The sequence below is a fragment of the Tamandua tetradactyla genome, chromosome 8, assembly GCF_023851605.1.
Source record: "Tamandua tetradactyla isolate mTamTet1 chromosome 8, mTamTet1.pri, whole genome shotgun sequence".
Taxonomy (NCBI): Eukaryota; Metazoa; Chordata; class Mammalia; order Pilosa; family Myrmecophagidae; genus Tamandua; species Tamandua tetradactyla.
In genome coordinates, this window is record NC_135334.1 from 70,841,824 (window position 1) to 70,864,243 (window position 22,420).

Consider the following 22,420-nt stretch of genomic DNA (forward strand, 5'->3'; position numbering starts at 1 on the left):
TTTATCTGTAAATATCTGTAAATCAGCAGATACCATGTAATTTACATGTTAGCTGCCAAGCTAAAAGGCTGGGATGAAGGAGAAGGTACTCACTTATGAGAAGTAGAAAGTAAGAGTTCTAAACAATTGATTATAAAAAGGCAAAGACAGGCCTCCCCGGCCAAGAGTTCAAGAAACCTGGGAATTCATTTGTACTTCACACCAACAACTCTTCTCTTCCAACAATGACTTTCTGATAAATGGCAGCAATGAAGTAAGTCATTTTGTACTCGATTTTTTCAAAGTTTGTGTGGTGTATCTTAATAATCTTAATAAAATTGAAAAAAGCAGTTCAGATTATTTGGAAAGATTTAAAGAAGATGTAGATTACTATGTACTGGTACTGTTTCACAGTAACCATATGCTAAATACTATAGAATCCATCTTACAGACCAGGAAATTAATACTTGGCGAGGTTCACTCAATAGTAAGTGGCAGAGACAGTATCTTACCTTCAGCTTTTAACCACTACCCTATACTGCTTCTCAACTTAAGGTAAAATATCCACATCATCTCTATATTATAATGTGTTGACCACTTGCAATTTTTTTAAAGTTTGGGATAACACACAAACAAAAAGTTGGCTCTCATTCAATCAGCAAATATGACCTTAAACTCTTAATTGCCTCCAGAACGATATAATCAAGATTGCAATTTCAAAGGAAGCAATTGATCTATCACTGGAAGCAGATTACGTGTGAATTTTTATACAAATTTGGCAACATGTAGGAAATTAAAAGAATCAATTTATCTTGTAGAATCTCTTTTACTTATTATTTTTAAAGTTACTTCTGATTTTTACTCAAATAGTTTTGGCTTTGGGGAAATATTAGTATACATGTGATACATTACAATTATATTTTCAATAAAGCCATTAAAAAACATTGATATGGATCTATATTTATCAATATGGAAAGCTTCGTATGAAGTGCTAAAAAAGGGCAGTAAAGTTGGTACGTATACTGTGATCCCAAATCTAGTTTTTGAAAGTTTTAAGTTTAAATTTATGATAAACATTTAAATATAGTTATCAGGAAGTGGGATTAATAGTGATTTTCCTTTACTTCTTTAAATCTTTTCAAATAATCTGAACTGTTTTTTTCAATTTTAGTAAGATATATTCATACACCACATAAACCATCCAAAGTTTATAATCACTGGCTCACCATTTCATCACATAGTTGTGCAGGCATCCCCATGATAAATTTTAGAATATTTTATTACTCCAGAACAGAAATAAGAATAAAAATAAAACCCAAATCCTCCCATGCCCCTCATACCCCCCATTGTTTTTTTTTTATGGCCAAATAATATTTTATTGTATGGTTAATATGGTTTTTTTTTTGTAGCCAACAGATTTTTTTTTAATTAGAGAAGTTGTGATTTTACAAAGCAATCTTGCATAAAATACAGGATTCCTATACACCAGTCAAACACCAACACCTTGCACTGGTGTAGAACATTTGTTACTATAAAGATAGAACTATTTTTTTTAATTAAAAAAATTTTTTTAAATATCAAAAAACACCAAACACAAACATTCTTAACTTTTGATCATCCTGTTCTACATATATAATCAGTAATTCACAATATCATCACATAGTTGCATATTCATCATCATGAGCATTTCTTGGAACATTTGCATCTATTCAGAAAAAGAAATAAAAAGTAAACAGAAAAAAAAATCATACATACCATACCCCTTACCCCTTCCTTTCATTTCAAACTAAATTTATTTTAACATTTGTTCCCCCCATTATTTTTTATTCCATATGTTCTACTCGTCTGTTGACAAGGTAGATAAAAAAGAGCATCAGACACAAGGTTTTCACAATCACACAGTCACATTGTGAAAGCTATATCATCATACAATCATCTTCAAGAAACACAGCTACTGGAACACAGCTCTACATTTTCAGGCAGTTCTCTCCAGCCTCTCCACTACATCTTGACTAACAAGGTGATATCTATTTAATGCTTAAGAATAACCTCCAGGATAACCTCTCGACTCTGGAATCTCTCAACCATTGACACTTTATTTTGTCTCATTTCAATCTTCCCCCTTTTTGTGCAGGTTTTCTCAATTCCTTAATTCTGAATCTCAGCTCATTCTAGGGGTTTTCTCAATCCCCTGATGCTAAGTCTCAGCTCATTCTAGGATTTCTGTCCCACGTTGCCAGGAAGGTCCACACCCCTGGGAGTCATGTCCCACGTAGACAGGGGGAGGGTGGTGAGTTTGCTTGTTGTGTTGGCTGGAGAGAGAGGCCGCATCTGAGCAACGAAAGAGGTTCTCTTGGGGGTGACTCTTAGGTCTAATTTTAAGTAGGCTTGACCTATCCTTTGTCGGGTTAAGTTTCATATAAACAAACCCCAAGAATGGGGGCTCAGCCTCTAGCTTTGGTTGTCCACACTGCTTGTGAGAATATCAAGAATTCAACTTTATACCCCCCTATTGTTGACCCATAGTATTGCTACAGCAGATGTGTTACTGTTGATGAAAGAATATTAAAATATTACTGTTAACAATAGACCATAGTTTGCAATAGCTATGCTTTTCCCATATACCCCTTTTATTAATTTTTTTATATTTGTAGCATGAACTTTTTTAATAATGCACAAGCAGAAAAAAAGCTATTATAATTCATTAAAAGTCTCACTAATCAGATATTTTAACAAAACATTTTATTTTGTACTAGAGGCAGAATGGTTGCTGCTGCTTCTGGAATATTCCCTATTTTGAGTAGCATTGCAATGATTTTAATTGAATTATTCTCTAAACCATAAAACAAATCATTCTAATACAATAATCTTAGAACTACTGATCATCTCCACTCATAAATGAAAGAGACTAGGAAAGGCAGCACATAGGAGAAATAATCTGAATAACCTGCTATTCTAATTAAATTTGATCATGCTTTGAATTTTCCAAATGTGTTACTTTCGTTGAAAAGCATGTTACTTGATAAAGATTTTTCCTCCTAAAAAAAAAAGGAAAAAACAACCATTTTTAGATTTTGAGCATCTTATAAGTGGGTCTTCTCTCATGCAGTCAGAATTAAATCTATTTCCAGCAAAAAGTACTGGAATACTCTTTAGAGATTTTTCCTTCTCCTCAGTACCATACATTTTCCCTGCTCTTAAAGACGTACTATGAGATCAGGTACCTATTTTCTGGTTCTACAAAGAAGCATAGCAGTTGTGCTGGTTTGAAAGGATATATGCCCCCTAAGAAAGTCATGTTTTAATATAAATCCCATTTCGTAAAGGTAGAATAATCTCTATTCAATACTGTATGTTTGAAACTGTAATGAGATCATCTCCCTGGTTGATGTGATTTGGTTAAGAATGGTTGTTAAACTGGATTACGGGATGACATGTCTCCACCCATTTGAGTGGGTCTTGATTAGTTTCGGAAGTCCTATAAAAGAGGAAACATTTTGGAGATTCAGAGAGATTCAGAGAGAGCAGAGAATGCTGCAGCACCACGAAGCAGAGAGTCCATTGGAGATGAAGAAGGAAAAACGCCTCCCGGGGAGCTTCATGAAACCAGAAGCCAGGAGAGAAAGCTAGCAGATGATACTGTATTCGCCATGTGCCCTTCCAGCTGAGAGAGAGCCCCTGACTGTGTTCGCCATGTGCCTTCTCACTTGAGAGAGAAACCCTGAACTTCATCAGCCTTCTTGAACTAAGGTATCTTTCCCTGGATGCCTTTGATTGGACATTTCTTTAGACTTGTTTTAACTGGGACATTTTCTCGGCCTTAGAACTGTAAACTAGCAACTCATTAAATTCCCCTTTTTAAAAGCCATTCCGTTTCTGGTATATTGCATTCCAGCAGTTAGCAAATTAGAACAGCAGTATATCCCAAAACTGGGTATTTCCTTAACATTACATCATAATATTTCAGAAGAAGAAGAAATAGCAAATGATATAGTAAAAAGAACCCTAGAAATCCTAAAATATATCTCATTTTATCATGAGACAGTAGTACATCCTTATGTAAGTCATTTCTCAAAAAATAAAGGGCTTAGAAATTAATGATCAAGAATTCAATTCAGTAAGCACTTGGTGACTACCTATGTGAAAGATATCATATTAAATAGAGCAGAGAGTTAAAGAGACTAAACAAACAGATCCTTTCAGAAAGACTTTACAATTTAATGGGGAAAAAAAATTTAAACATGCAAAAACCTGCTTCCTCTTATAGTGTAATAAAACATATTTTAAATTTCCAGGTAAATATAAGCTTTTAAAAATAAGTAAGTAAAATAATAAGGGAAAGTCCAGCTCAACATTCAGCTCACGAAGTACTGCACAGCCAGATTTTAAGTAAAATATTCAAGTTCTAATAAAGTAGATTAAATTTAACAGTTCAAGGCAGAAGAATAAAAAAAATAGATAAAAATATCATTTCAAAGTAATTAGGTCCAGAAAGTTTAGTTACCTTTAAAAACTTCCTCCATAAAAGTTAGTGAGTCCCCTAATCAGAATCTAGAATATAGGTTACCAGGAGATGGGGTGGAGATAGGCAATGGAAATTAACGCTGAAAATGTACAGGGTTCCTTATGATGAGAAAGTTTTGGTAATGGATGGTGTTGATTGTAGCACGATACTGCTACAATATTAACAACATAATTAACAACACTGAAATATATATCTATGTTTGAATGTGATTAAAAAGGGGAATATGGGTGGGCCACAGTGGCTCAGCAGGCAGAGTTCTCACCTGCCATGCTGGAGACCCAGGTTCGATTTCCAGTGCCTGCCCATGCAAAAAAAAAATAGTAAAAACGGAAATGCTAGATTTTATATATGATAACAGAATAAAATTTTTTAAAAATCCATGGAACCATATTACACAGTGATCTCTAAGTTAAACCATAGACTATAGTAATTAGTACAATTATAAAAATCTGCTATTATCAATTGTAACAAATGTTCTACCACACTGATACAAGGTGTTAATAATAGGGTGGTATGTGGGAATCCTCTATTTTATGCATGATTGTTCTGTAAACCCACAACTTCTCCTATGTTTTGTTAAAGTACATGACTGCTCCATAGAGCCATTATTCACTTCAGTAATCCATTGAGCACATCTGATTACTCTGTTCTCTGACTAAGGACTAAGAACTGCATGCTTACTACTTGAATAATCCAGCCAACAATGGGGAGAAAACATTCCTCGAAACCAAACCAGTGGGGGAGGAGAAAAAGCAAAAGATATGTCAACCAACCAATTCAGAGAAACCCTAAACCACTGCTGTGATCCACAGAATTATCAAAAGCAGTTTCTCTCTCCCACTACAGAAACCAGGGAGCTAAGTAGCCCAGAAGTGACTGCTGTTTTTTTCCCTGCCTTCAACCTTTCAGAGTCCAGTGATTCAAAGATGACAAACAACAATGACAAACAACAGCATGCTGGATTATGTGTTTCCCCACTCTATCATAAAGCAACTATTATTTAACCACATGATCAAAGTTAAGAATGCAACAAACTCTATAAGCAAAAGAAACAATTATGCAAATAAGCTTAATCTAACCAATACGTAGAATTTATAGATGAATGAGTCAATTATTTCAAAAAACAATGACTGTCAGTCTCACATAGAATGGAAACATACAAATAGATCGACATAAAACAATTTTCCCCTAAAAAATATTTTTTCATTTCAACACACATTTACTACAGACCTTTATATAACAAGAATGAATAAAACAAAATTCTTGCCTTCAAGCAGTATGTCAAGGTGGAAGACAGTGCACACTATTACTCCCCTTCCGCTTAAAACCTCATAAAATGACAGAAAATTTGTATTTTAATAGAATAAATCTAGAACATCACAGAAAAACAAAACAAGGCCAAAAAAAGCATGCCAGCAGCAGTCAAGATCAGAAATACTCAAAAGATAGAAAGCAGACTTGTTTTCATATCTAAAGGTTATAAACAAGCACTTCACAGAAAGCATACAAATGGCGAATAAACACATCATATCTTGCTCCTTCTCTCTAGTAATATGGGAAATTTAAATTAAAACAATGAGCTATTTTATCTAGATTAGAAAAATATTATATAGTCCAACCCTTTTCAAGTATAAAATTCAACAATTCTTAGTAAATTTACTTAGTTGTGGAATAGTCTGTAAACAGTTTTAGAACATCCCTCCTCCAGAAGATCCCTCATGCCACTTACTACTCATCCCATTCCCACCCCCTGCTCCAGTCAACACTAATTTACTATTTGTCTCTATAGATTTACTTATTCTGGATATTTTATATAAATGGAATCCCACAATATGTGGTCTCTCTATCTTGTATCTCTCACTTACCATATTTTTCAGGTCTATGTATGTCGCAGCATGTATCGCTCATTAGTTCCTTTTTACCGTTGAATAGTATTCTATTGTGTAGATATACCAAATTAATGCTTTTTAATTGTATGACTTGGAGTTCTAATTTCCAGGATATACAATGCTTGCAAGATAACTTGGTAGTGAGGGGAAGAGGAGGAAGCTAACTTTTACTTAACCCAATTGACGTATTTCTCAAATCCAACTCAGTTTATAGAGGATGCCCTAGCTTCACTAGATATTATTAGCATTATGCCATCCAGTCCTTTATTTAAGAAAGTTTTTTTAAACATTTTATATTGTGAAATATAACATATATGTAGAAAAGTGATAGATTTCAAAGAACATTTTAACAGGCAGTTATAGAACAAAGTTCAAAGTATGGTGTGGGTTATAGTTTCACAATTTTCAGGAATTTCCTCATAGCTGCTCTAATACTCTGGAGACGAAAAAGAAACATCAATGATTCAGTAGCCATACTCATTTGTATCTTCCATATTCATTTGTATCTTTATTACAACTCCTCCCTCCCTTTCAATATTTAGGGATATCTGGACAATGACTATTCTAACTTCCTCATGTTGAGAAGGGGTGTCGAAATTATGGGGTAGGGGGATTCAACTGGTTGATGTTCTTACAGAGACCGGTACCTCTGGGTTTCAGGGCTTCTGGCACAGGAATAATCTGAAGGTTTTAGGTTTCTGTAAAATTAACTGAATGAAAGTATTATAGTGTCTCAGATAGAGCCCTGGGTATCCTTTATCCCTGACCTTCCCTTTTAAGTAGGTAGTGGAGGGAGAAGAGGAGAGGAGGAAGCTAACTTCTATTTAACCCAACTGACATTTTCTCAAACCCAACTCAGTTTATAGAGGATGAGATTGTCCCAGCTTCACTAGATGCTAACATTATGCTATCCAGTCCCTTGTAAAACCGCCTTTTTTCTCATCCTGTCCCTCTTAACAGCACAAGAGTACAGTTCACCAAGATTTCATTCTCTCTCCCAAGGCTTATTAAAATCTCTACTCTTACCATGCTTTCTGCTTTACCTCCTTTCCCTATTCCAAGTCCTTGTTTTTTCTCTTTAAGATTATCTGCAATGTGACAGCTTTAAAATTTCCACATTCTCAAAGTTTTTGAAAAAGTTTATTAGAAGTAAATATCTGCATATTCTGGAATTTTATTTAAGAGGAATCTGTGGTCCCTGAAAGTAATTTCTTTCCATGTAGAAAAACTTTGTAGGTGATTTTTAAAAACCCCATAATACAAATATAAATGGAGCATGAGGATTCAAGTCAATATCTGACACCATTATTTAAAAGGAAAATCAAGGAATATACAGTAATTAATATCATTTTCTACCATCTTTTCTCTTTAACATGACCTTGTTACATCCCAATTTTTCATTCACTATAAAATGCCACAGTAATGTTATTGTCTTGCATCTGTTTTACGTTGATGCCAATTCAGATTAAGTGGATAACTTACCTTTATAAAATATTAAATAACCACAGGTACAATGATTACCTAATCAATTATATAGGTAAAGGAGGAATGGTGCAGGGAGAGGGCTAGGGAAGAATGATACAAATCCAATCATCACAATCCTTTTTGAAGTCTTAATTCTCTAGGTGATTCCTGACAATTAATATGAAAATGTCAAAACTATGAGGATGTTTTCCCAGGGTGAACATTTTCTAATTAGGACATTTCTCTCCCCGCTTCCTGGCCTAAGTCACTGTTCTTCTGGAGTACTTAACAGACTGAAAGCAATAAAAGACAACACCAGCTTGATATAATTAGAGGAACTTTGTAAGGGAAAATAATATAAACTATTATTATTAAGGGCACTTGTTAAGGATGCCATGAATACCTGTCTTGATGGTCAATTATTGGAGCAGGTGTGTGATAGCAAGCCCTGTGAGCTACATTTTCACCTTTGAAAGGACATCTGAAAAGGGTTTCTTAGTTGAGGTTTGCTCTACTTTCATATAGCTACCCCAGTCTAACAGGGTGGATTTATTAATTAACATTGGAGAAAGACAGGTCTGCATTGTAAATAAGAAAAATCAGTTAATCAAAACTCCCACTAAGCATTCTTTAATATCATAATAATATGTGCATCATACCTTTCTCAGGCTTTCATACTCCTCCCGAAGCTCCCCAGGCTTGCTTAATTTGATTGGTGCTCTGAATATAAACTCTAAAAGAAAAGGAAAGAAAACACTTTGTAATGGATCTTTCTAGGAAGAAACAAAGACTTTGTCCTTCTGCTCCCCACACATTATAAACCACATTAAACAGTGTGGTCATCTTAATTTGAAATCATTTATTTAACAAATATTTTTTAAAGTTTATAAACCAGCACTGTTCTAAACCCTGGGGAGAAGCACTGAACAAACGAAGCCTTGCCCTCATGTTTACAATGTCGTGGAGGGAAACAGATAATAAGCAAACAAGTACGTGTATGTAATAGAAATATGCTAAGAGTTATGGAGGAAAATAAATGGGTGGGGGGAAAAGAGCCTTGCTGATAAGTAACATGTCAAAAGACCTGAAAGAAAAACTATATCTAAAGCTTTTTATTATTTTAAAAGACTTGAAGTTTGATTTGTAACACTGTATTTTTCTGTTTCTTTGTTAACACTGCCACCAGAGTATTTTCCTAAAATCCAGTCATATTATCTTATTTCTTATTTCTATCCTCAAAAAACTCTGGGGGGGGGGGGTACACTGGAACATGCCATTCAAAGTTCTCCAGAGATTGACCACAATTTTACCTTTCTAAAGTACTGTACCTTTCCTCCCTCATCTATCCAGCCATATTATATATGCCATATATATATATATATATATATATATATATATATATATATATATATATATTTAATCCCTTTATGCTATTTTTCTCAGCTGAAATTCTATTTCCTACCCTTTTTAAATCCAAAACATCCAGGCACACAGGAGACACCCAAGCATGTTGGTCATATAAGCCTAAGATTAAAATCAAAGTTAAGAACAAAAGTAAAAGATAAATCCTAAATGTTATCAAAGGGGGGCGTGCAGAGAACACGCTTTTGTCTCCTTATATGTACATGACACTTCAAATATACCCTCTATGTATATTTAGCAGTCTAAATATATTTATTTTAAGACCCACTAATCTACTTCTCATTGAGTTTGGTAAATATTTGTTCTAAAGAAGTAGACTCCTCAGAAAGTTGCGCTTTGTCCTTTTTCAGTTGTCTCAACGATCTTAGAAAGAAAAATTCCTACTTAGTATACTAGAGGAAGATACATAGCTAGAAAGATTGGACCTACTGTAGAAAACAATAATTGAAGCTCTACAGAATACTTGAGAGTTGTGAGACCATAGGTTTGGGAGGCAACCATTCCATCACCCCCTTTAAAAAAAAAATTCCTTATGACTATTTTAGTCCTAACCCTTAAGCACATTCCAATTACAGGCAAATAACACTGAAAATACTTTAAAAGAGAAGGGAAAGGAGAGAGGAAAAGCAAAATAAATGAGGCAAAAAAAACCCAAAACACTTTAATCTATTTCATGAGAACCTGTTATATGTAAGAAACTTCATATACATTTTCTAATGAATTTTCACAGAAACTTTATAAGTAGTATACACATTTTGTTTGGTTTTGTTTTGTTTTAGTTTTCAAAGCATTCTTCAACAAGTAGTTACAGGACAGATTCCAGAGTTTGTCATGGGCTACCATACCATCATCTCAGATTTTTCCTTCTAGTTGCTCCGGAACATTGGAGGCTAGAAGGAATAAATATATTTTTTATTATCACAATCAACTTTTTTTGTGTGTGTGTGTGTGTGTGAAAAATAACATACATACAAAAAAGCAATAAATTTCAAAGCACATCACAACAATTAGTTGTAGAACAGATTTCAGAATTTGGCATGGGTTACAATTCCACAATTTTAGGTTTTTATTTCTAGATGCTCTAAGATACTGGAGACTAAAAGAAACATCAGTATATTGATTCAGCAGTCTCCCTGGCAAAGTGGGACAGAACTCCTGGGATTTGCTGGGACCCGGCATTACAGGATTGAGAAAGCCTTCTTGACCAAAAGGGAGAAGAGATAAATGTGAAAAAATAAAGTTTCAGTGGCTGAGAGATTTCAAACAGAGTTGAGAGGTTATCCTGGAGGTTATTCTTAAATGATATATAGTTATCTCCCTTTTAATTTATGGTGTATTAGAGTGGCTGGAGGGAAGTACCTAAACTGTAGAGCTGTGTTCCAGTAGCCATGTTTCTTGAAGATGATTGTACAATGATATAGCTTTCGCAATGTGACTGTGTAATTGTGAAAACCTTGTGTCTAATGCTCTTTTTATCTACGGTATACACAGATGAGTAAAAAATATGGATAAGAAATAAACAAATAATAGGGGGAACAAAGGTTAAAATAAATTGAGTAGAGTGAATTATTACTGGTCAGTGAGATGGAGGGGTAAGGGGAATGGCATGTATGAGTTTTTCTTTTTTCTTTCTTTTGCTGAAGAGATGCAAATGTTCAAAAAAGTGATCATGGTGATGAACACAAAACCATGTGATGATACTGTGAGCCACTGATTGTAACCATGTCAAGAATGTTTTTGTATGTCAAGGATGTATGTTTGTTTGTTGTACGTAATAAAAATTAAAAAATAAAAAATAAACTAATAGATCAGACAGACCAAAAGGTAGCAAGGATAAAGAAAAATGAACGACAAAATCAATAAGCTTGATCATATAAACATTTATATATATGTATGCACCCAAGAAATGATACACATATTCTTTGAAACAAAAAAGGAACAATTAAAAATATTGACAATATATTAAGGCAAAGAACTTTCTAAAACTTTCTAAAAATTCACATTATACAGATTTTGCTCTTTGATCCCAGCTGCCATTTTCCGAGATGAGTTTTCTAGCTACTTAGCAATTTTGGGTTACCAAATATTTTTCCTCAGTAAATTTCTTTTATGATTAAATAAGCCAGAGACAATTTCTGCTGATTGTAGTAATGAACCCTGCCTTATTCAATTCTTTACATGCTACTTTAAAATGACTAATAAACCAACCTCTAGTAAAACTAGTTAAGAAAACAACGACAAAATAATATTAAAACTAAAAAGGACCTAAACACAACTGTTAAGGTGAGTTTTAAGGTCCAGAGTCTATTAAAACAATGTTGTAATGATTGACTTTGGATGTATTTCTTTCTGCATTTCTGCAAATATATCCATAGGATAAATTGCTAGCAGTTGTATTACTGGATCAAAGAATATATGCTTTTGTAATATTTACAGCCAATATCTAAACACTCTCCATGAAGCCTGGATCAATTTATAGTCCCACCAGCCTCATACATTGCCAACACAATGAGTGCTAAAATTTCTGAGCTTTGCCAAACTAATAGGTGAAACTTTGTATCGTATACATTTCCTTTATGAATGAAATTGAGAATTTCCATCTTTAAGAGTATTTCGCATTTCTCTTGATGTGAAATAGATGTGCATTTCCTTTATTCTTTCTTCTACTAAGTTAACGTTTTCTTCTTGATTTGTTAAATCTCTCTATATAAGAAAAATTAACCGTACGCCACATGCACAGAAATACCTTTCCCAATTCATCATTTCTCTTGACCTTGCTTCTGGCAGTTATTTCTATGTAGGTCTATTAATCAAACTTTTCTTTTATATCTTGTGCATTTTTCTATCATACTTGGAAAGATGTTCCTCAGGCCAAGATAAAACAACAAATTCTATCAAAGTTTCTTCTGGTAAAAAGCATAAGATTCTTCTCATATCTACTTTGAAATTTTCCAAATCTTTATCTTCATTTGGGGGCAGCAAAATTTATTCAGGCTTATAAACAATCTACTATAAAAAAGAAGAAACCAAAAATATTTTAGTGATAGCCTAGTAGAAAATGATGATAATTTTTACTTATTGTTGGAGAATTTGCATTCTCTACAATGATTCTTACTGACATTTAATTTAGTACAAATGTCCCAATAGCTTAACACCTTAGTCTTTATTATATAGTGTAAATAATAAATAAAATTAAATGTCTGGTCCCCCAACTTAGAAGCTTCAGAGCCTTGAATAAGTCAGTCTCAATTTCCTCTACCATAAAATAAGAATAATAAATATCATAAGAGGCTATTAAGACGCTCAAATGAGTATAACGAAAGTGAAAACACTTGGTAAACTATTTCAGCCAGTACAACACCATGCAACAGTATCTATTAATTATGAAATTGTCTCTGGTGTTCGTGGGATGACACTCTTTAATTTGTGGGTTAGTTTGATTTAGTTAAAGTACAATTTATAAGAAACAAAGATGACCCAACTGCTTTTATACATACATTATATGAAAAGTTAAACTCACTTTGGGATACGTATTAAGAAATCTGAATGTTTATATATGACCAAGCAGCATGCTACTGAAATCTTACTATGTCTCTGACTTGAGAGTAAATGCTAACTGTGGGGGAGAAGGGAGTACAAATTTATATTCACCAAATTAGTACTGATATAGAGTAGCTGAACCTCATATTATGATCAGTGATGCTTAATACTTTAAGAATACAAAATGCTAACCAGTCAAGGTCACTTTTTCCCTAAATACCAACATTTGGAGTTGCTTAGAGAGCTAGCACATAGAACAGAGAAAAGGAACCACATGACAGAACTTTGGAGATGCTAAGCTAAGAGATGAAACCTAGTTGCCCCAGAAAACCAAGCGAGAATCCACAGACACTTAGAGAAAAAGCCACCAGAATCAGAGCCATTTGAAACCAGAAACTGGGAGAAAAGAACAGCCAATGTCACCATCTGCCTTCCCATGTGACAGAGAAACCCTGAATGACATTGGCTTTTTCTTCAGTCAAGGCAATCCAGGAGACTTCCAGGAAAATGGCAGAATAGAATAGTCTGAGTTCACCCCTGCTCTATGGAACAAGTAGAGAAGTGACAGATAAACAACCAGAGCAGCAGTTCCAGGGTGTAAGTGACCAGAGAGCGTCTTCTACATTATATATGGAGGTCCGGGATGAAAAAGCAGAGAAATTGGGATGGAGAGAATTGGGTGAATGTGCTCAGTTGTGACTCCACCTGGGGCAAGCACTGGCGCACAGAAAGGAGTGGGTTCCAAAGGAACAGGGCATCCCTGCACTCCTGCCAGCCTCTGCAGCTAGCTTGAGAGATCATCCCTCTCAGTTCCACAGCTGGGAGCTCCTGTGGGAAACTGGAAGCCAGCAGATTTGGTTTTCCTATGCAGAGTCCTTCCAGCCAAGGCACAGTGCCTGCCCCTGCCCCAACCCCTGAGACAGGCCACTGTGAGTACCTGGTTTGTGGCAGAGAATAGGGGCCCCTCCTTTCGGGAAGAGGGGCAGACACAAAGTAGAGCTGGTCTGACAAGTGGCCAGTAAGAGTCTTGTTGGGTCCTGCTACTGCTTCCCTTTCCCCATGGATGCCTGGAGCCCTCATATGTGCACAGGTCTGGAGAGGCACAGCCAAGGAAGCGCAGAGCCGAGCCAAGCCCCACCACCAGGCTTTTCCAGGTTGGTTGAGGGGAGGGGCAGTCAAAATGCTCAGTCCCATAGCCCAAGGTCATTCCAAGTGGGAACCTGGTGACCACTAGACTCACTGGACCCACAAGTGGATCATCCACCAAGATGCACACTGCCCACCACCCAGCCTTGGGCGTGGCGGCTGTCAGCATGCATGAAGACGAGTGGCCTTTGCTGGAATTTTAACGGATCTCCATCCTGCTCAGTCAGCTGCCATAGTCAAGAAGAGTTAGGCCTGAGGGGAGGAAGTGGCCCTAGGGTGCCATCTGCTGGCAAGACATAGAAAGCAAAGTCTGAAAAACTGCCAATCTGCCTAGCTTTCAACAGATCTTAAAGTAGAGTTGCATCTCTTGCATCATTTCATGGGGAAATACTAACAAATCAAGCTCAAAAGGAGATCTTTGATACCCAAGCAAATTTAAAAACTCTAGACGAGCCAGGGAAACCAATTTTCAAAATAACCTTATCAAGGTAATCAAAAGCCTCAAAGCCAACAGAAAAATACAAAGCACATGAAGATGCAGGCACATATAGCCCCAGAAAATGATCAAATTAAAACACCAGATGGGAAACAGAATTTAGAACTAATTAAAGACATTCATACAAATCTCCCAAATAAATTCAATGTGTTCGCTAATGACATAAAGGATATCGAGAAGACACTAGATTCCTTGGAACTTTGGGTATTTGTGTGACACCTGAGCTAAGAGTTAGAGCTCTGAAGCTAGCATTACCCCTTACAGCAATGCTAAAAATGGAGAAAAGGTGATCAGACTTCAACTAGAGACATGAATGAAGCTGATCTAGATAGGACTAAGGTAAATCAGAATACAGGATAAAGGATGATATCAACTATTTTAAAACTACAACATTTATGTGAGACCAAAGGAAGAGATGTTTATTTGGTATAAAATTTATACTTGTGATAAAACATTATCTAATTTAACTTGTATGGTCAGTTTATTCAAACACCATAATCAAATGGAATCTTGAATAGGGAGTAAGGCCTTGTTGGTTTGTGCAAGTTAGTGTGATGCCCCAAAACATCCCAGAGTAATGTGGGAAGAGAATAAAAAAGTATTTGAAAAGGCCCCTTGGGGGACTGGGGAGAAAGGAGGAAATATTAAACTTTCCCATCTAACGAATTCCTGATATGCTCGCAAGAATGGGGACAACCAATTAAATAGGCTGAGCCCTTGATCTTGGGGTTGACCCTATGAAATTCATTCTTGCAAAGGAGAAGATAAATCTACTTACAATTATGCCTAAGAGTCACCTTCAGAGAACCTCTTTTGTTGCTCAGATGTGGCCTCTCTCTCTAAGCCAACACGGCAGGTAAACTCACTGCCCTCCCTACTACATGGGACATGACTCCCAGGGGTGTAAATCTTTTCAGCAAGAAGAGGCACAACTCCCAGGATGAGCCGGAATCCAGCATTGTGGGATTGAGAAAGTCTTCTTGACCAAAAGGGGAAGAAAGAAATGAGACAAAATAAAGTTTTAGTGGCTGAGAGATTTCAAACAGAAGGTGAGAGGTTATCCTGGAGGTCATTCTTATGCATTATACAGATATCCCTTTTTATTTATGGTATTTTAGAGTGGCTATAGAGAAGTACCTAAAACTGTCAAACTGTATTCCAGTACCCTTGATCCCTAAAGACAATTGTATAATTATATAACTTTTACAATGTGACCGGGCAATGTGAAAACCTTGTCTCTGATGCTCCCTTTACCCAGAGTATGGACAGATGAGTTAAAAATAAGGACAATAAATAAATAAATACTGGGGCAATAAGAGGTAAAAAAAAAATTGGGTAGAGTGCAATATTACTGGTCAATGAGAGGGAGGTGTTAAGGGGTATGAGGATGTATGAGTTTTTCCTTTTTCTCTTTTTATTTCTTTTTCTGGAATGATGCAAATGTTCTAAAAATGTTCATGGTAATGAATAAGCACTATGTGATGATACTGTGAGCCACAGTATGGTATGTAAAGATATCTCAATAGGAAGGGGCCAAGATGGCGCCTTAGTAAGGTACACGCGTCTAAGTTCCTCCTCCAGAGCAACTACTAGGTGACCAGAAACAGTGCAGAACAGCTCCCGGGGCCACAGTAGGCACCGGACACACAGCGTACCCGAGTTTGGACTGGCTGGACCGGCTGCAAGACTCCACTGCGGTGAGCTCCCCGAGCGGCGCGCTTCCCCGGGCCGCAGTGGCCGGTGCGCCCCTCCCTCCCTCCTTCCCGGACCAGCTGAGAGTCTCCGAGAGGCGAGTTCCCCAAGCCGCGGCAGACGGCGGACGGCACCCCTCCCTCGCAGGCAGCTTCCCAGACCGGCCAGGAGTCTCGGATCAGCGAGTTCCCCAAGCCGCAGAGGCCAGCAACCGGCGCCCCTCCCCCACAGGTGGCTTCCCGGTCTGACTGTGAGGCTCGGATCAGCGAGTTCCCCAAGCCGCGGCGGCCGGAGCCCCTCCCCCACAGGCGGCTGCCTGGAGGGAGAGGAGGGAGTCTCTGACAGTGGCAGGGACTGGGTCCAACCAAACACCAATAGTGGCATTATAAAGGAGCCACAACATCTTTTGCTGGTGGGACCCACAGACAGACAAGCGCCACATACTGGGCAGGATAAAAAAAAAAAAACAGAGCCCAGAGACTTCACAGGAAAGTCTTTCAACCCGCTGGGTCTCACACCAGGGAAATCTGATTAAATGTCTAGACGCCAGCAACAAATAACAAATCGCACCAGGAAAATTGAAGATATGGCCCAGTCAAAGGAACAAACCAATAGTTCAAATGAGATACAGAAGTTGAGACAACTAATTCTGAATATATGAAGAGAAATGGAAAACCTCTTCAAAAACGAAATCAATAAATTGAGGGAGGACATGAAGAAGGCAAGGGATGAACAAAAAGAAGAAGTGGAAAGTCTGAAAATACAAATCACAGAACTTATGGGGATGAGAGATTCAGTAGAAGAGACGAAAAAAACAATGGAAACCTACAATGGTAGATTTCAAGAGACAGAGGTTAGAATTAGTGAACTGGAGGATGGAACATCTGAAATCCAAAAAGAAACAGAAACTATAGGGAAAAGAATGGAAAATTTTGAGCAGGGGCTCAGGGAACTGAATGATAATATGAAGCTCACACCACATGTTGTGGGTGTCCCGGAAGGAGAAGAGAAGGGAAAAGGAGGAGAAAAACTAATGGAAGAAATTATCACCGAAAATTTCCCAACTCTTATGAAAGACTTAAAATGACAGATCCAAGAAGTGCAGCATACCCCAAAGAGAATAGATCCAAATAGGTGTTTTCCAAGACACTTACTAGTTAGAATGTCAGAGGTCAAAGAGAAAGAGAGGACCTTGAAAGCAGCAAGAGAAAAACAATCCATCACATACAAGGGAAACTCAATAAGACTATGTGTAGAATTCTCAGCAGAAACCATGGAGGCAAGAAGACAGTGGGATGATATATTTAAATTACTAAAAGAGAAAAACTGCCAACCAAGACTTCTATATCCAGCAAAATTGTCCTTCAAAAATGAGGGAGAAATTAAAACATTTTCAGACAAAAAGCCACTGAGAGAATTTGTGACCAAGAGACCAACTCTGCAAGAAATACTAAAGGGAGCATTAGAGTCAGATATGAAAAGACAGAAGAGAGAGGTGTGGAGAAGAGTGTAGAAAGAAGGAAAATTAGATATGATATATATAATACAAAAGGCAAAATGGTAGAGGAAAGTATTACCCAAACAGTAATAACACTAAATGTTAATGGGCTGAATTCCCCAATCAAAAGACATAGACTGGCAGAATGGATTAAAAAACAGGATCCTTCTATATGCTGTCTACAGGAAACACATCTTAGACACCCAAAGATAAACATAGGTTGAAAGTGAAAGGTTGGGAAAAGATATTTCATGCAAATAACAACCAGAAAAGAGCAGGAGGAGCTATACTAATATCCACCAAATTAGCCTTCAAATGTAAAACAGTTAAAAGAGACAAAGAAGGATACTATCTACTAATAAAAGGAACAATTAAACAAGAAGACATAACAATCATAAATATTTACGCACCAAATCAGAATGCCCCAAAATACATGAGGAATACACTACAAATACTGAAAAGGGAAATAGACACATCTACCATAATAATTGGAGACTTCAATTCCCCACTTTCATCAATGGACAGAACATCTAGACAGAGGATCAATAAAGAAACAGAATTTGAACATTACAATAAATGAGCTAGACTTAACAGACATTTATAGGACATTACACCCCACGACAGCAGGATACACCTTTTTCTCAAGTGCTCATGGATCATTCTCAAAGATAGACCATATGCTGGGTCACAAAGCAAGCCTCAACAAATTTAAAAAGATTGAAATCATACACAACACTTTCTCAGATCATAAAGGAATAAAGTTGGAAATCCATAATAGGCAGAGTGCCGGAAAATTCATAAATACGTGGAGACTCAACAACACACTCTTAAACAACCAGTGGGTCAAGGAAGAAATTACAAGAGAAATTAGTAAATATCTCGAGGCGAATGAAAATGAAAACACAACATATCAAAACCTATGGGACACAGCAAAGGTAGTGCTAAGAGGGAAATTTATTGCCCTAAACACCTATATCAAAAAAGAAGAGAGATTTCCCTGGAACCAGGCTGAGGAGTGTGTATGGATTTGGAACCACAGGATAGATCGTTTCTGCGGCTGTATTAACTGCTCGCAGGTCCTGGACGAGGCAGAATTCCCCGGTTTGAGCTTTTTTCATGGGCAGCAGTGGAGTGTTCCATAGAGAGTTGCACGGTCGGATGATTCGGTGTGCTTCTAACTGCACCAAGTGGCTTTGAATCCCTTCCAGAGCCTTTTGAGGGATCGGATACTGTCGCACTGCCACGGGACATTGAAATCTTCAAAAAGGGAATTCCTGGAAGATGGTGGCTTAGTAAGACGCGCGGATCTTAGTTTCTTCTCCAGGACAGCTACGAGGGGAGTAGAAACGATACAGAAAGCGCCCAAAGCCACAACAGAGATAAAAAAGACAGCGTACCCCATCCTGGAACGGCTGGCTGGCTGAGAGAAGCAGCTCTGGTGAGATCACCGAGGCGCGCGGGCCTCACCGGGTGGGGCGGCAAGCGGCAGGAGTCACTCCCTTCCCCCTTCCCGGGCCGGCTGGGAGAATTGGAGAGGCGGTCCCCTGAAACCACAGCGGCTGGCGCTCACACCATGCGCGGCCCCCCGGACCAACTGAGAGAATTGGATCGGAAGTCCCCAGGCCGCGGAGAACGGAGACGGGTGGGGGAGGCCCCTTCAAAACTCGTGACTCCTGGGGAACGTGCACTCTCCCGGGCAGACCGCTGCCGCTGGCGCCCTCCCGCTACGCTTGTCGCCCAGGGCCGACTAGCAAATTCGGACAGGCTCTTTCCCGGGCGGCGGCGGCCAGCAACCCTCCCTGCGTTCGGACCTCGGGCCGGCTCAAGCCGCTTCGGCTAGCGAACCTCCCGGACGGCGAGAGTTTTCCAAAGTTTAAGGTCCCACAGCACCTTTTACTGGTGGGACCCGCAGACAAACGTGTGCCACGAGCGCCACCTACTGGGCAGGATAAGAAAAACAGAACCCAGAGATTTCACAGAAAAATCTTTCAACCTGCGGGGTCCAACACCCAGGGAAATCTGACTAAATGCGCAGACGCCAGCAGAAGATAACGGATCACGCTCAAATAATTGAAAATATGGCCCAGTCAAAGGAACAAACCAATAGTTCAAATGAGATACAGGAGCTGAGACAACTAATGCTGAATATACGAACAGAAATGGAAAACCTCTTCAAAAATGAAATCGATAAATTGAGGGAGGACATGAAGAAGACATGGGTTGAACATAAAGAAGAAATAGAAAAACTGAAAAAACAAATCACAGAACTTATGGAAGTGAAGGACAAAGTAGAAAAGATAGAAAAAACAATGGATACCTACAATGATAGATTCAAAGAGACAGAAGATAGAATTAGTGATTTGGAGGATGGAACATCTGAATTCCAAAAACAAACAGAAACTATTGGGAAAAGAATGGAAAAATTTGAACAGGGTATCAGGGAACTCAAGGACAATATGAACCACACAAATATACGTGTTGTGGGTGTCCCAGAAGGAGAAGAGAAGGGAAAAGGAGGAGAAAAACTAATGGAAGAAATTATCACTGAAAATTTCTCAACTCTTATGAAAGACCTAAAATTACAGATCCAAGAAGTGCAGCGCACCCCAAAGAGATTAGACCCAAATAGGCGTTCTCCAAGACACTTACTAGTTAGAATGTCAGAGGTCAAAGAGAAAGAGAGGCTCTTGAAAGCAGCAAGAGAAAAACAATCCATCACATACAAGGGAAACCCAATAAGACTATGTGTAGATTTCTCAGTAGAAACCATGGAGGTTAGAAGACACTGGGATGATATATTTAAATTACTAAAAGAGAAAAACTGCCAACCAAGACTCCTATATCCAGCAAAATTGTCCTTCAAAAATGAGGGAGAAATTAAAACATTCTCAGACAAAAAGTCACTGAGAGAATTTGTGACCAAGAAACCAGCTCTGCAAGAAATACTAAAGGGAGCACTAGGGTCAGAACCGAAAAGACAGAAGAGAGAGGTATGGAGAAGAGTGTAGAAAGAAGGAAAGTCAGATATGATATATATAATACAAAAGGCAAAATGGCAGAGGAAAATATTATCCAAACAGTAATAACACTAAATGTTAATGGACTGAATTCCCCAATCAAAAGACATAGGTTGGCAGAATGGATTAAAAAACAGGATTCTTCTATATGCTGTCTACAGGAAACACATCTTAGACCCAAAGATAAACATAGGTTGAAAGTGAAAGGTTGGGAAAAGATATTTCATGCAAATAACAACCAGAAAAGAGCAGGAGTGGCTATACTAATATCCAACAAATTAGACTTCAAATGTAAAACAGTTAAAAGAGACAAAGAAGGACACTATATACTAATAAAACGAGCAATTAAACAAGAAGACATAACAATCATAAATATTTATGCACCGAACCAGAATGCCCCAAAATACGTGAGGAATACACTGCAAACACTGAAAAGGGAAATAGACACAAATACCATAATAGTTGGAGACTTCAATTCCCCACTCTCATCAATGGACAGAACATCTAGACAGAGGATCAATAAAGAAATAGAGAATCTGAATATTACTATAAAGGAGCTAGACTTAACAGACATTTATAGGACATTACATCCCACAACAGCAGGATACACCTTTTTCTCAAGTGCTCATGGATCATTCTCAAAGATAGACCATATGCTGGGTCACAAAGCAAGTCTTAACAAATTTAAAAAGATTGAAATCATACACAACACTTTCTCGGATCATAAAGGAATGAAGTTGGAAATCAATAATAGGCGGAGTGCCAGAAAATTCACAAATACCTGGAGGCTCAACAACACACTCTTAAACAATGAAGAAGAAATTGCAAGAGAAATTAGTAAATACCTCGAGGCAAATGAAAATGAAAACACAACATATCAAAACTTATGGGATGCAGCAAAGGCAGTGCTAAGAGGGAAATTTATTGCCCTAAATGCCTATATCAGAAAAGAAGAAAAGGCAAAAATGCAGGAATTAACTGTTCAATTGGAAGAACTGGAGAAAGAACAGCAAACTAATCCCAAAGCAAGCAAAAGGAAAGAAATAACAAAGATCAGAGCAGAAATAAATGAAATTGAAAATATGAAAACAGTAGAGAAAATCAATAAGACCAGAAGTTGGTTCTATGAGAAAATCAATAAGATTGATGGGCCCTTAGCAAGATTGACAAAAAGAAGAAGAGAGAGGATGCAAATAAATAAGATCAGAAATGGAAGAGGAGACATAACTACTGACCTCACAGAAATAAAGGAGGTAATAACAGGATACTATGAACAACTTTACGCTAATAAATACAACAATTTAGAGGAAATGGACGGGTTCCTGGAAAGACATGAACAACCAACTTTGACTCAAGAAGACATAGATGACCTCAACAAACCAATCACAAGTAAAGAAATTGAATTAGTCATTCAAAAGCTTCCTAAAAAGAAAAGTCCAGGACCAGATGGCTTCACATGTGAATTCTACCAAACGTTCCAGAAAGAATTAGTACCAATTCTCTTCAAACTCTTCAAAAAAATCAAAGTGGAGGGAAAACTACCTAATTCATTCTATGAAGCCAACATCACCCTCATATCAAAACCAGGCAAAGATATTACAAAAAAAGAAAACTACAGACCAATCTCTCTAATGAATACAGATGCAAAAATCCTCAATAAAATTCTAGCAAATCGTATCCAAAAACACATTAAAAGAATTATACATCATGACCAAGTAGGATTCATCCCAGGTATGCAAGGATGGTTCAACA

The 22,420-nt window shown here is 37.5% G+C and overlaps 1 protein-coding gene across 1 annotated transcript in view; it reads right to left on the reverse strand.

Moving 5' to 3' along the window:
* Window positions 1–22,420, reverse strand: part of RNF169 (ring finger protein 169) — a 158,000-nt gene that overhangs the window by 89,543 nt on the left and 46,037 nt on the right. Inside the window, exon 2 of the mRNA XM_077113577.1 lies at window positions 8,517–8,590. Coding sequence (XP_076969692.1) covers window positions 8,517–8,590 — 74 coding nt within the window. The remainder of the gene's footprint in view (window positions 1–8,516; window positions 8,591–22,420) is intronic.